At 43.7% G+C, this 15,127-nt stretch overlaps 1 protein-coding gene across 6 annotated transcripts in view; it reads left to right on the top strand.

The window, feature by feature from the left end:
- Window positions 1–15,127, top strand: part of LOC116335570 (ephrin type-B receptor 3) — a 57,597-nt gene that overhangs the window by 15,813 nt on the left and 26,657 nt on the right. For all 6 annotated transcript variants that reach the window (XM_039598852.1, XM_039598850.1, XM_039598849.1 and 3 more), the window contains exon 2: window positions 11,539–11,603. In XM_039598852.1, the coding sequence (XP_039454786.1) occupies window positions 11,539–11,603 (65 nt within the window). The remainder of the gene's footprint in view (window positions 1–11,538; window positions 11,604–15,127) is intronic.

Raw genomic sequence — 15,127 nt, 5'->3', positions numbered from 1 at the left:
TACAGGAGGACGCTTGGCTAATATGTAATTGTAACATTATGAAAGGTTGAGCGGATATTAACACTGACACAGCCGTGTTTTTTCAGATGGCTCATTACTGGTGCTTTTAGCTGCTAAAGAGGCAAAGTCCATTTGCACGGAAGAGGTCTAACAAGTCAAGTTATTACAGTGGCCAAGTGTAAGATTAATTAACTTAGTGGCGATTAAGAATAAGGGGCCAGAAAGAATCTCGGTGGCAGCAAGGAGGGAGGGAGTGAGACGGAGAAAGAGACAGAGAGAGAGCTTTCCACCCCAAAACATATGAATGTGATTAATCTCACAGATAGCTATTTGTAAGAATGTCCTTTAATGATAATAGTAGCACTCTCCTTTACCTTTTAATCTAAGTTATAGGTGCCAAGAAACAAACAAACACATATATCCACTATCACAATCTTCCGAAAGTGACATAAAGTCTGGATTCTGAAATAAATGCGTAAAGCCTTTTCAGCAATCAGTCTGCTGTTGTTTGCCATCAGAGATCATTAACAGTTGTGATATGATAAAGATTGTCCAGAATGAAGTTGCACCGAGGTATCTCACGCAAGAGAGCAATGCCATTGTCCCGGCTTTGCAAAGGTGAAGCATGAATTGCTGTGACACTGGCTAGTTTGTGATATCCATCAAACCAAGCCTGTCTCGCAGAACTGCGTGAAGTGAAATGCCAGCATTATCTTGAAAAATTGCTCAAATTACAAAGAAGTCGCTGCCTTCTGTGCTACCAGCATTTCATTTGATTGTAATATCTACCCACTGTAACAGAAGAGATTTAGAGGTGTTAAGTGTTTTTGGCGACTTGTGTGTATTTCTGCAAGACCAGGTGGAGCAGGAGGGAAGAACGGGAATGAAAGGGAGCGGCAGTGATATGTGTAAAGCCGAGGGAATCGTGATGGGGAAAAAAGGCAAAGCTGAAAGAAGAGAAAGGATTTGTGATGGGGAGAAAAGGGACAAAACAATGCAGCTGACCTACCCAGTTTACCTTGCCCAGTGTTGTATATCCGGTGCGTGAGTGCATGTGGGTCATTGTTTCTGTTTTTATTTCCAGTGCTGCGTGATACATTAGAGCTTCCTGTTTTTTTGTTGTTTTTTTTTGTCGTAAGGAACCACTCCCGAGCTAGTGTTTGAGGGTACAAAGAAAAAGAGAGAAGAGAAAGCGCATACTTTTGTGCGATCTTTGTGTTTATGGATTTGTGTGGTTGTTACAGAAAGGGTGTGTGTGTGTGTGTGTGTGTGTGTGTGTGTGTGTGTGTGCCAGTCACTGGTCTCCAGAGACCTTACCCGGCAGGTTGCATTCCTGGCATTACCTGCCCTAACCTCTCTTTTGTTTCTGGTATCTTCGACCTGAATGGCTAATGACTGGGCTACCAGGTAAACTTTAACAAAGCGCCTGCATACTGATGACAGAGGCTCCCACAACCCAGTGTCTTCATGTCACCCGGTTCCGTCATCTTTCAAAAAAAAAGTTGTGGTGAGGGATGATAGGGTATAATTACTCATCTCTTAAAATTCCCCATTCGCCATTATTCATCTTTTCCATTTTAATTTTTTATTCACAGGTAAATGAGGGCATACCTGGCAAATTAACATGACTGGCGGTGATAACTGACTTGATAATTATCTAGCAACGTCTTCATAAATCATCAGCGGGTGCTCGATGAGCCGAAAGACAGCCTTTGGTTAGACTAGCTGGAAATCCCTGCTAATAGGGTAGTCCCCGGCTCTATTTTGGTTTTGTTATTTTGTTTATCCTGTCTGCGAAAGTTTCCGAGGAGAAGCAGAAAAGAAACAAGCAAACCTCAAAAGCCGGTTGGTTTCGACCGCCGCAGTGTTTTTTAAACTGTTTTAAAGTAATTGGAAGCCACTGGCATGTGGAAAATGCGAACCGCTTTGGGGCTTTGCCCCTTACTGCAGACACACAGGCAGCTGTTCCGGGTGTAACAGGAAGTAGCCATCTTTAATTAGATTCAACACAATCACTACATGCTGCGCAGGAAAGTGCAATGTAAGGTGACCTGATATGTTGGCAGATGACTGCATTAGCAATGACTGTATTAACAGAAACAACGATAGAGGGACACAGTGTGTGTGTGCGTGTGTGTCTGTCAGAGAGTTAGTGAGAGAGAGAGGCCATGTGTTTGTGAGAGAGACTCAGTGGCTGTTGATACAGAATGGCAAAGCTGGCTGCTAAGCCCTTTTCTTGTGGTGCTCAGCCATTCAAAAAGCCACGGCTTTTATTCAAAGCCCGGTTCCAGCTCTTTCTAGGCTACACCCCCAGTGAACAAACAGGATTTGTGTGTGTGTATGTGTGCATTTGTGTGCATGTGTATAAGTCTTAATAACATGTCTCATTTTCTGTTTGTATGTGTTGCCGATAATGTGTATGCATTAGCATTATGTAAGTGTATGGTTTGTGTTCCCCTGTGTTTGAGTTTGTTGAGTCAGCCACTGCTGACACACAAAATTGCCTGAAAACTGCTATTAAGAGCTGTGAGGGAACTGCTCGCACACAATCCGACTGCACAGGCAGCACAATAGCCCATCTCCTATTGAACAAAAGGTGCGTGCATGTGTGCACGCTCTTGTGTATGTTTATGCTTCCAGCACCCCCGTGACAGTCAGATAATCAACAGCTTCCACCTATACAAGCAAATGCGCATCCATTCATACAGGTGTATTTCAAACACTCTGCTCCACACCAATGAAATGCTTCCCCTCAAATCCACACATAGATTCCCCAAGGGCACGTTGCTGCTATCGCTGTTTGGTATTTGGCTTCAGAAACCGGGCTGCTATCGTCTGTACAGACTGATACCAGGGCAGCTATCAAGCTGTTATGAATGGATGCCTTGGTTAGCAAAGGGCAGCGGAGCAGAGGAAGGCCAGGGAGGAGAGAGCAGAACAGAGAAGTACAGCAGTGAAGTACTAGACAATGGCTCCCTGGGCAGCAGTAGGGCAATGAGCCCATCAGGCTGCATGTTAAACACAGACACTCAAGGCAGGCACACAAACATACAGAAGACACTGCAGTTGTGTACATGCACACAGTCACATACTGTCTCTGAAGGCGACAGCGTGTTAGCATGCCAGCGACACAGTGGCAAAGAAAGACGTGCCGGAGCTGTGGGGAATACCAGAGAGCGTGCAGCAGCTCTCCATCCTCTCCTCTGCGTCTGCCCCCCACCCCCTTTGTTACCTTACTGGCCCCTCTTTGCCTTTCATTCCCATCTTTTTCCTCTGCTTTGCACCCCCTCTCTTTGTCTGTACTTTGAATATCTCTTCCTTTCTCTGCATTCCCATCCCTTGCTCCCTCCTTCTCCCCTCCCCCAGTTTTCCCTGACTCCTGCCTCCCCCCTTTCCTCATTCTGTCTAATTTTTGCTGAATTTTATTAAGACTTTTAAGCAATGCCAGTATGAATGAATGTGCACTGAGTTATTTTTTTGTAATCAAAAACAGCCACACCCAAAGCTGCAAACCGTTTTCCCTCTGATTCTGCTTCCTCACTCCACCTAATTCTCCTTTGCATATCTCACATAAAACAGTGTTCAGTAGTTCTTTTCTTTGTACTTTGTGTGGAGGGCTGGGAGGTGCTGAAAATTCAATACACATCTTTTTTTTCTTTTTAATTTTCCACTGATCATCCCTCTTTTGCTCCCTTTCATATCTGGAGTATGTGTTCCAACATTTCAGTATTGCTGCAAAAACTTTTACTTATTGCTTTGATCCGGGGTGAATTACAGTTTTTGAACAAATGTTGTGGTGCTGAGGGATTGATTAAGATCAAATATAAGACCGAACTGATGGCTGAGAAAGTCCCAGATATGCTATGCTAAGTGTGGCCTAGATGGGAAGTAGCAGAGAGCCCCGACTCTCGCCTGTCACAGTTAGCCTGGACCACTAATACCCAAAATCCCCCAGAGCTTCTGCTCACAGACAGACACACATAGGCAGGCAGTGCAAAAAGATGGATGCCTGATTTTTATACCTAAACTGAAAAAAGAAGTTTTATATTGTGTTAAATAATTTCTAAAATAATGATTTTATGCTGCACTGTTTGCAGAACTGCACAGCAGCTCTCTGCCGAGGTGCCCCTGAGCAAGGCTTTGAACCCTTTCGCAAAAAGGGAAGCCTTGGTGAAAAAAAAATCTGTGTATTACACAGTAAAAGTTTAAAAAGAAGTGAAAGATAATTGAGGTGCACATGCTAGAAGATCTGTTGCCTGCTTCTTATTTTGGCGCATATCAAAAGAAGTCTTTTTATAGAAGTTTGACATGCGTTGCTCCTCGTGTTCATGCACACGAGTATGCAGTGTATTTGTTTTACAGTCTAGTAAATCAATCTCATTCCGGTTGTGCTATATTGCGTTTTGAATATGAATCGTATACCAGGTATTGCTGCCCCCTCAGAGGGAGTGTGGGGTAAACACTAAATGAAATCAACAGCTGTAGCGACGCATGCACACTCCATCATACACAACCATGCAGATGCAAAAAGACAAATTACCACAGAGTTTGATAAGGAGAGCCACATTTCCATATGCACGCCTTTGAGGTAAAAGCGAACCTGCTACTCGCTTACTTGTATTTTTAAGTTGCAGCCGGCTGAGTCATTTGCCAGGAAATCTGATGATGGCATCTAAGCGTCTCACGCAGAGGCACGCACAGTTCACCCAGTGCTCGCATTCATTCAGCCATCTAATTCATGACTAGAGGGCTCTGCTTAAACGCTGTTAATTGTCAGCATTTGATTTTTAATCGTATTTCAGTTAAAAAAAAGTCTTAGACTTAAATATAAAATGTTGTAAAATCTAGAAGGAGAGTGGGGTGCTTAATTTCCAGGAAGGGCTGTAAGCAAAAAAAAATAATTACTTCATCTATGGTAAAGTTTGAGGCAATAGTTTCCATGTTGGGTGATGTAAACACCAATCGTTTCTACAGAAATCTGGTTTTGTGCCCATTTCCTGCTGGTTTTTAAACAAAGCCAGACCTGATGCCCTTAAAGTAATCATTTGCAAATGAAGCACACGCCCTTCCAGAGCAGGTTGTAAATGATAAATATTACACCAAACCTTAAAAATGATGATTACAACGAAACAATACTGAAGTCTTAATTATCTGGTTGCCTCTTGACATTTTTGCCAAAGTACGTGATAGTTTGTGGCAACGATATCCACATTTAACTGTAAATGTAAAAAGTGCTGTTCTGTTTCAGCTGATCTGAGCATGGTACATGATGTCATGCTTGTTTTTCAATAATGAGTAAGAAAAATCACAGAGAGCCTTATTCAGATTTCAAAAGACAAGGCCAGACATCTCCGTGTGGTAAATCCGCAGTGGCTGGAATGACTCCTCCGCGGGAATATTTCAGTAGGGGATGAATTCGAGTAAGCTTTGTGTCACACAGGATGCATCACTGTAAAAACACTATAAAAAAAACACCCTGAAAACTGCGCTATTACCTCTGCAGTGTTGTGGAAGCTTGTATCTGCTCATATACTGCTTCATACACTGGTATATGAATATGACTAGGCAGTGTTTATATTCAGTGGCGAGGCAGAGCGAGAGGAAGAAAGCAATAAGTGGATGTTATGAAACAAAAGCAGTATGGGAAATGGAAGTTGTAAGCATAAGCTACAAAGCCAAGTAATGTGATATGTGATCTCGTTGTGACTACATTCATATTTTCAGAACAATAAAAAGAATAATTGATCAGGTCGAGGCGCCGTAACAAAGCCGAGGTTGCTCTCCTAATGAAATGCTGATACACTCACTATGAAGGACCTCCATTAAATCTTAGCAGGATTGGATTCTGAAGGCAATCCGAAGTGCTTGTGTCAGCCAATAAAACAAGCGCTAATGACTCACCCCCAACTGTGAATGTGCGTGTTTGAGTGGGTACGTATTATGTTGTCAGTACTGCTGATGAAGGTGCTGCGACTTATTCAAAAGCAGGCAAAACACAGAGCCGTCCAATAAAACCACGGCACAGTGTCGGCTCCTGCGAGTGCTGGGTCTCAGGCTCGGGTTGGTTAAGGTGAGGTGAGGGGGATTTCAAGCATTCCCAGAAAACCAGTTATATTAACAGTTAACTGGGTTGTGTAGTAATTAACTCAGTCAGAATACCACATAACTATGCAGTAAGCTAAACAGAAATTCTGTGAGTCAAACTAAGGCTCAACGTACACACATGCACTTATTCACTCAGACACGCACACGTACTGACAAACATGTGTTCCCACCCGTAAAGGCACACCTGGTTTTGTAGACAGCTGCCCTGAGGGCTACCTGTTCGTCAGATCCTCTGCGGTTAGTAATTAGGAGTAAAAGGGGGGGGAGGGTGGGGTGAAGAGAGGGAAGGAGACAGATGAGAGAAGGACAGAAGGAATGAGTGAGTGAGAGAGAAACAGCGAAGGAGGGGTGGGTGGGTTAAGACAAAGAAGCCGGTTACACTGACAGGACAGGAACTAGACGAGACTTCCAAACGAGGCTATACCCCTCCTCAGTTTGAAGCAGGCACACACACACACACACACATTCTCTCACACATAGGCCTATGTATTGGCTCAGCTCCGCTAGCTTGCATCCTCCTTGCTGCGATCAAAGCTCTTTCTTTTTCCATTTCAACCACTTTGCTCAGCTCTGCTCTCTAAAAGCATCTCACAGCAAAAAGAAAAAAAAGCTGTTTGTTTTTTGTTTATTTATCACAAAAGTCACAGCGTCGACAGGTAAGAGATGCTTGACAGAAACTGCCTCCAGAGACAAGGTGGGCTAAGCAGGCAGGCGTTCAAAATCCCCCCAACGCACAAAAAGGTATTCAGCCTTGAGATATCGCTTGATGAGGGAAAGTAACCGAGGGCAAGGTTGCAGCCACGTATTCATACAGCAAAGATTTGATTTGATTTGACGTTTCCAGTGATGTAAAAAACAATATTTAATAAATAAATAAGAGAAAGCGACTGAGAGGTAAAGACAACTTACTCATGAAGCTTCAGCAGCATTCCCTGTTAGCATACAGGCAGGACACACCTCTTTTGTGACAGCCATTGTGTGATGACTGACTGCAGTAGTAGGATGAAGTATGTGTGTGTGTCTGTGTGTGTATTTGTGCTAATGGGAGGTGGGGGGGTTGTTGTCATGGGAGGCGAGTCCCTTCAGGAATTCCACAGAGGAATCAACTCCTTGGCTTGTCCGTGTTGCAGCAACCAATTACCGTGACTATGTGTGTGTGTGTGTGCGCGCACAGGGGGAGTGGGGGTGTGGGGATGCTGAAGGGGAGGTCTGGCCATAAAATGGAGGGGACTTCTCCTAATCATCGCCCTCTGGCCCCGCACAAAGGCAAAAAAGACTGCTCGGACGATTTGAATTTGAATAGCATCTCTCCTCCCGCTTTCCTTTTTTTTTCCTGCCCCGCTTCCTCTTTCTCTGCCTCAGCCTCGCACTGGATGACAAAAGTGGAGCCAACAAAGATAGCGCACAAAGCAATCAGGCTAATAGCGCTAATAAGTTGAGTGTGGGGTCCTCGCTCTCAGTGTTGACACTTTCCACTGTTTCAGTGGCTAAACAGAGGCTCAAGTGTTTGGCAACCAGACGGCATAGTATTTTAATGGAGTGGCTACCCCATGCCAGGTTGCCATGTGCTTGGTCTGTTCAACTGCAAAAAAAAAAGATACAAAAAAAACAACAACAAAAGCAACTCAGAGGAGAGGTGGGGAGAAGATAATTAACTACTGAAGAAGCCCCGAGCAAAGGATTATGGGAAGGGAGTCATTAGGGTTTGGAGTTGAGTTCATTTTTACCTTATTATGGGTTTTCCCGGACACAAAATCTTGCTTTCATCACGTTTCATTAACACACAAGTTAGTGGTAATTTCTAAGGTGAAGCCGTTTTGTTTTGCACTAATAGCAGAGAACCTAGTCGGCTTGATTGTCAAGGGGGGAAAAGAGCATTTCATTAAAAATATTAGTTTGGTGACTGCTGTCTGAATTTCCGAGAATCACACATACCAAAGACATCCATACTCAGAAGCTCAAAGCAAGACCTGAGCTAAATCACTCACCTGTGTGCTCCCTGTGACCTGCAGCCTTCACCCTGAAAACGACTGCGCATTCCTCCCTCTCAATAATAGCCTTTCTTCTCCTTTCCTGCTTTGCTCCTTCTCTTTTTTCTTTCTTTTAAGAAGTCTGCTTGTTTGAACAAAGAAATATTTTAAGAGGCTTGTAACTCTGTGTGCGTGTGTGCGTGCTCGTACGTTGGATGCGGCCATAAGGACGAACGCTTCAGTGCCCTCTCCTGTTATTAGGCCTGCCCTGTCATTACAGGATTAGAGTGTAGGGGTTTGGCTTTGCATGCGTGTCTGTATGCATGTATGTGTGTGTGTGTGTGTGTATTTATTTGCCAGAGTGCGATCTCTCCAAGCCTGTTTGTATTCCTACAATTTTTCTCACACAGTCAGAACGCACAGAGAAAACAAATGTCACAGCCGTTTTTCCCCCCCATGGTTTTTATGATAATCCCAGGTGCATTTGACCTCTACCATAAATAACACTTTACTAAAGCAATCCTTAGGTTACTCAAACAGTGACTTGCTAATTGAAAAGTCTTTGTGAGCAACAGGGGGTTGAAAAACACCCCCCTGAACAGCACACGTCACATTCATCACTGTGCAGCAAGAACACACGAGCACGGCTGCAGAGATTGGCATCGAAGGCAGAGAAAAGAGAAGGAGATTTTAAAAAAACAAAAACCTCAAATTTTTTAGTTGAAGTAGGAGAGAAAAGTGGGACAAATAGAAGATGCATAAAAATGGGAGAGTTGGTTGAGAAAGAGATTGAAAAAAGGAGAAAGTGTGAGAAAAGTGAAGCCTTGTGCCTCTCTGTTTGTGACCCATCAATGCCTCGCTCTCACCACGTGTGTGTTTTACTGCAGCCAATTTGCATGTTCATTTGCCTGATTTCCTTTGTTTGCTCCCTTCAATTTTCCCCTATCTCAATTTACAAGATTTGAAAGAGTAAAATGAAATGCATAGAGGGCAAACCAGTGCACTCAATGTGTTTAGAAATGATCTCAGAGTCTAACTGAGATTTGTTTTTTCTTAACCGACTTGTCCTTCTGGTTTTCTTTCCATTTATTTTTCTTTTGTCTCACTCGGGCCCTTAAGTCGTGCTGCCATTTTAGTCTTCTAAGCTTTCAGGGCTTGTTTCCTTTACAGAATACCTTTCGCTCTTTAATCTGGTTCCTTCTGCCTCATTCTTGTCCTTTATTATCTGTACGAGTCTGCTTTGCACATGAACAACACACTTTATTAGATTTTTTTGTCCGTGTATTAGATGATTTTAGGTTGCTTGGACTTTCAGTGCAGGCTTTATAGTTGCAATGTGCTTGTAATGCCAGGTGTGTTATTTAAAATCACAGGAATATAGTGGACAGAGCATGGTAAGCACCCATACACACTCACACACATCCTGACACACATGAGCACACATACACTGACGGAGAGGGAGCGGCCGGGTTAGGTCAGGGTCATTCACCACTTTTGCTCTGGCCCATTGACTCAGGATTGGTGCTCCACTTTGGGCACAATGCAGGACTTTGCACCAAATACACACACATACACATACACACACATACAATTGCCCTCTGACACAGACTCGCAAGCACACAGTTATGCACGCACACAAAACACAACCCCCGGCCAGATCAAACAATGCAGATGCAGCGAGAAAGGAGGGGTTCAGCCATGAGCGCGTGGTCTCGAATCATCTGCTGTCCCAACAACTGAGTCAGGCTGGACAGGTGTGTCTGTTTGCGCTTTGCATATCTCTCTCTCTCTCTCTCTTTCACTTCACGTCCCTTCTGCTTCATCCCCGCATCCCCCTCCCTCCCCGTTCGTCTTTGCGTTTCGCCGTGCTGTCATTTTCAGCGAGGCCAGCTCTAATGACAAGCCAGCGCATCAAACACAAGGCCGACTTGTAATAATAAATACCAGGCGGCAAACATATATCATTTTCACCTCACCAGCTTACCTACCTGCACGGCTGTCGGTAACAGGTCCCAAATCACACACTGTCACAGTATGAGTCACAGGAAGTCCTGCAGCTAGTGAGTGCTGGCACATTCTCTGAGAAAACACTAGCAAGCCCTCAGTTGCTCACATGTGGCTACATCTGGTTACAAAGGGAGCTTTCAGTAAACGCTGCATTCATGAGTTCCCTGCCTTAACACTGGAAACACATTGAGAATATTGCAAACCCACTAAGCAAAAGGGATCACTTATGACAAAGGCTTTGATTTGGCTCATGGTGACAGTTTTAGACCTTTTTCAGTCAAAGTCTGCAGGGGTGAAAATCAGTGGGAATTCCCTGCTGTAAGAGCATGACACTTGGACAAAGTTAGATATAACTCATCAGGGGCTTGAGGTTCTTTTTGTTACAGTAGCAGTTACTTGAAGATGTGTGGTAAAAATCCTTGAGTTATAGTATTGCACTTATACCTAGGACCTATTTACAATTAGTTAGCAAGCCAAAAGAAAAAAAGAAGCCTGCAAAGACTTGGAAAATCTCAAACTTCCTTTGACGACCAAGCACTCACTGGCTGCACCGTTTCATCATCTTTCACTATCTTGTAGAACAGCACAGCGGTTGAGATAATAACGGTGGCTGCACATCGTGCCTTGAGCGCCAGGTAGTAAAAGACTCGACATTTATAGTCTTCCTTCCCTGCTCTCGCAAAGCTCCCATCTCTGCCAGCAGAAACAAGAAAGTGGAAAGTGGAGAGCAAAAACGGTTTTGCAGGGGAGATCTCTGTCCACCACAACTTGTGTGAGCCGTTTGTTGATGTATTTGTGTGTGAAATCCTCCGTGTGTGGCATATAGATACATCTAAGAATGCTCTAAACTGAAGTGCCTTCAAGTATTGACGCAAAACAAACCCTATTGAAGTTTACCGACCTCTGTTCCACTCGAGAGCTCCTCTTTTGTGACACCGAAATTTATTGCCCCCGCTCTCCATTCAAGTATTCTGTTGGGTTGTATATCTTGTTGAGTTTTACAACATGTTACTAACTGTGTCTATATCTTATCAAGTGTGTGTCTGTGTGTCACGTGTTCTGTGGGAAGCGGAACTGTTTCGCAGTGAGACCTTTGTTTAAAGGAAACGCCTAATTGGGACTAATTAGCTTAATGAGGAGCAACAGTAAAATATCACACAATACCTCACTGATCACCTATCTGGACCTTCGTCTGTCTCATGTTTCATCTGTAATACATTCACTCACACACACCCACACATGCTCACTTGCACATAAAGTACTCCTTTGTCTTAATCGATTCAGTTAGTTGTGAGCTTGTACTTTCTGTGCTTTATTCACACAGTTTTTCTAAAAGCAGCTTTGGTCAGAGCCTCGTATCTGCTCCTTGGATCATTTTACAAGTTTAATTCTACTGATCTCTTTTTTTTCCTTCCTTGTTTGATTGTGTTGTTTTCTTTCTGCTTCCATTTTTCAGAGACATTGATGGACACAAAGTGGGCCACGACAGAATTGGCTTGGACTGCACACCCTGAGACTGGGGTGAGTTTACTGGGCATAGTGTGCATTGTGTTGTGTTAATAATGAGCAATACTCCAGGCTATGTTTTACCATTTGATGCAATAAAATATTTTAGGCAGCAACAAATGATCCACTGCTTTCTAATTCACCTAACTGACCTGATTGACTCCCTGCTGCCTCCTCTTGGAAAATGCAAAAAAAAAAAAAAAAAAAAAAAAAAAGCATTGGTGTTGTCATGAAGTTCCTTTTAAACACTGATAAATGTCTCAGCACCCAAATCTACCTCACACAAAGTGTCCGTGACAGCCTCATCTGGCTTTCCCATGTGGTCTCCACAATAGGGCAAAAAGAGCCTCGACCCCTCCTCGGCTATACTTCAAAGACTGCCAGCACTCCTTCCTTGCCTTTGTGTGGTCCTCTGACTTGGCCCTTGTGTTTTGAGCGATGGGCCCCTTTTTTTTAATATATTTTTGCTCTTACCACAACACACTTGTCGGAGGATTCTTCCCCAGCTGTTCGAAGTCACCCACCCTACTTATGCTCCTTTTCTCCTAGCCATTAAGCACTAACTGTGCCAGACACACACTAGCCACCTCAGCTGTAAACAATCAGGAGGACATACCCTCTCACAGCCTAGCATGCCCCCTTTCTACAATGCAGTGGTGATGGTCCCACGAGTTCCAGCCAGACATGGTTTAGCAACCTAAAAAACATGCCTCTCTGTTTCTCTTCCAACCAAACCTGCAACAGATGCTCTTTCTCAGTAGATGTACATACAGTGGCTACCCTTTTGCAATCCAGATTTCCCACATTACCTGCCAAAAGGGTGGAGATGAATTTGTCCCCTTGGCCCCTTTTTTTGGGTGGGTGTGTTTGCAGCAGACTGTGCCACAGACGGCACTTGTCGTCCCTGAGTTATTTTTCCACCCTTTGTGTGTTTGTGTGCGCGTTTTCCCTCCTTTTATTTTTTTCCCTCCCTCCCTCACTTTCGCTCTCAGTCCCTCACTCTCGCAAAATCAATCGTCCGTGTTGCCTTGTTCCTTTCTTCACGCAGACTTTTATTGTATACGTGTTTGTTTGCTCTCGCAGTCTTGCGGTGGGAACGACCCAACCTGTTTTTGTTGTGTGTGACGAGTGTTTAAGAGAAACCGATGCCGTGGATAAGAGGACAAACAAAGCAGCCTGCAGGGAAAGGGATGAGAGAGGGAGAGAGAGACAGGGTTTCAGGAAAATCCAGAGCAATGTCCGTGCGTCGAGAAGGAAAGAGTGTATGAGACAAGAAAATCAGTTTCTCAAAAAGCAAATATAACACTACACATTCTCTCAGTCATGCCAAGCACGAGTCATATCGTCTCCATCTTTTTAAACAACATTGCAAAACACATGCAAATGAAGCTACAAACATAAAGCTACACAGAAGCTGCATTTGTAAGCGTTGATAATCCTAAGGAGGTGTCTTTACATGCTCCAACACTAGGTTGTTGTGTTTTACACACATTCTTTTATATTCTTTCACGTCTCTGTTTGCTATGGTATGTGCATTTCTCAGTCTCACTGTCTGCATCTGTCTTTATAGCCTGTAGCATCTCTGTATGAGGCTTGCATGCGTGTGTGCATGCAGCTCACCACCAGTTTGGTGATGCGTTTGGATTTCCAGCATTCATTATGTCTCCATGTGTGACGTGTGAATATTTGTCTATCAATCATGCCGTTTATGTTCCGAACCAGATGGGCGAAAAAGAAGGGGGAATTCCGCTGTGTAGCTCTCCTCAGACCCGGAACAATACCCACAGGGCTTTCCCTAAGCATACGTTGACAACAATATATGAAGTTAGCGAGCCTACGGAGATAATAAGTATTGTCGGTATATAGCTGTCTCCTTCACAAGACCACCTTTCCTGCACAAAATATGTCATAAACAAGCTGGAACGGTCTTAAATTAGCCTTAGTGGGATTATTGAACCGGCTAAACAAACAACAAAATAAAAACACACTAATTGGTTGCACTGAGCTTGTTGGAACTTTCAGCATTTCAGCCAATGCCTAAAGCTAATAATAATAGTTTATCCATGTTGCCATGAAGGTTGCTTGGAGTAAATGTGCTCTTTTAATTAATCCAAGGTCGAAGGATGAAAAAACATATCTAAACTGGCAAAAAAACAGCTTTAAATGATGATTTTGAGAATTACCGTTGCACCAAAATGTGCAATGTGTAAGGCTTGTGCATTGCCGTCTGGAGGTGAAAGTTAAAGCTTTGATTGGAAAGGACAAAGAGAAAACAGAGAGGCTCGCCAATCTTGCATAACAATTCATCTTGTTGAAAATCGATGCCAAGAAACTTGACCCTTTTTCACACAACATGCTTAATTCATTCAGGCTTGGTAAGCAGGCTCTCAGATTGTTTGCCCACTGGTGCATGTCTGACGGGGGGGTTGGTTGACCCCTTTCTAAATGCACGCATACACAAACAGACCCACACCTATACATATATATATACTCTCAAACAAACACACAGAGTGAGCGCAAACTTGGCCAGACAAGCTCGTACGAGCAAATTTATACAAACGCACACCCACAAAACACTTGGCCACATTGCTCTTTTGCGCAGGGTGATTTATTACACTAAACTAAATACCCATTGACACTTCATGCTTTTAGCCATTCCATTGACCTGGCTGGTGATTATCGATTCCCTCTGGTCGCTTCCTCCTTCTCTCCCGCTCTTGTGGGGCCATCATTTTAATGCCACAGCCAAACTACACCCATTCTTCCCCCTATGTCCCTTATGGCCTCCACGGTCTTGGATGAATAGCCTTGTCTCCACCACATCCATATCACAGCCTTAATTAAGATGTTTCGAGCTCAGAAGGAAACGACTGGCTCTGAAGTGGAAAAGCGGTATCTATTTACCCGAGTGTTGAGGCAAAATCCAGCCCCAAGAACATAACTGTAGATTTAATTTTGCTATAGATATCTCATATAGCAATGTCACAGGTTCAGGTAGCGAGTTCACCAGTTACGTTAAATATGCACTATGCATTTGGTGTATAGTTTTAGCAGTCACCTCAAGGCGCTTGAGGATTTTGCAAGGTAATACAGAGAAAAACCCCAAAATCAAACAAATTCTGAGAAAGCACTTGGCGACAGTAGGACGGAAAAACTGGCTTTTAGCAGGAAGAAATGACAGCAATCTGTCACGACTGGTACACAGTGTAAGAGAGCCAGAGATTAATAATGATCAATACCTAAATGCAAAGTGGTGTATTAGCTTTTGACTGCCCTGCAACTTATATTGGTAAATGGACTAGTTTATATATAGTCACTCGCAGCACTTTATACAACTTGCCTCATCCATACAAGGACTTTTTTCAGTATCTCACATTGTCACACATTCACACTCCAGTGAATGCATCAGAGCAACTTGGAGTTCAGGATCTTGCCCAAGGATACTTTTGCATGCAGACTGGTGCAGCCGGCAATCAACCCACCAACCTTCCGATTAGCAGGTGACCCGCTCTACCTCCTGAGCTACAGCCACCCATTAT

The sequence above is a fragment of the Oreochromis aureus genome, linkage group 15 (genome assembly GCF_013358895.1).
Source record: "Oreochromis aureus strain Israel breed Guangdong linkage group 15, ZZ_aureus, whole genome shotgun sequence".
In the NCBI taxonomy this organism is placed as follows: domain Eukaryota; kingdom Metazoa; phylum Chordata; class Actinopteri; order Cichliformes; family Cichlidae; genus Oreochromis; species Oreochromis aureus.
The sequence above is the reverse complement of the archived record's forward strand: the minus strand, read 5'-3'. Positions and strand labels throughout refer to the sequence as shown.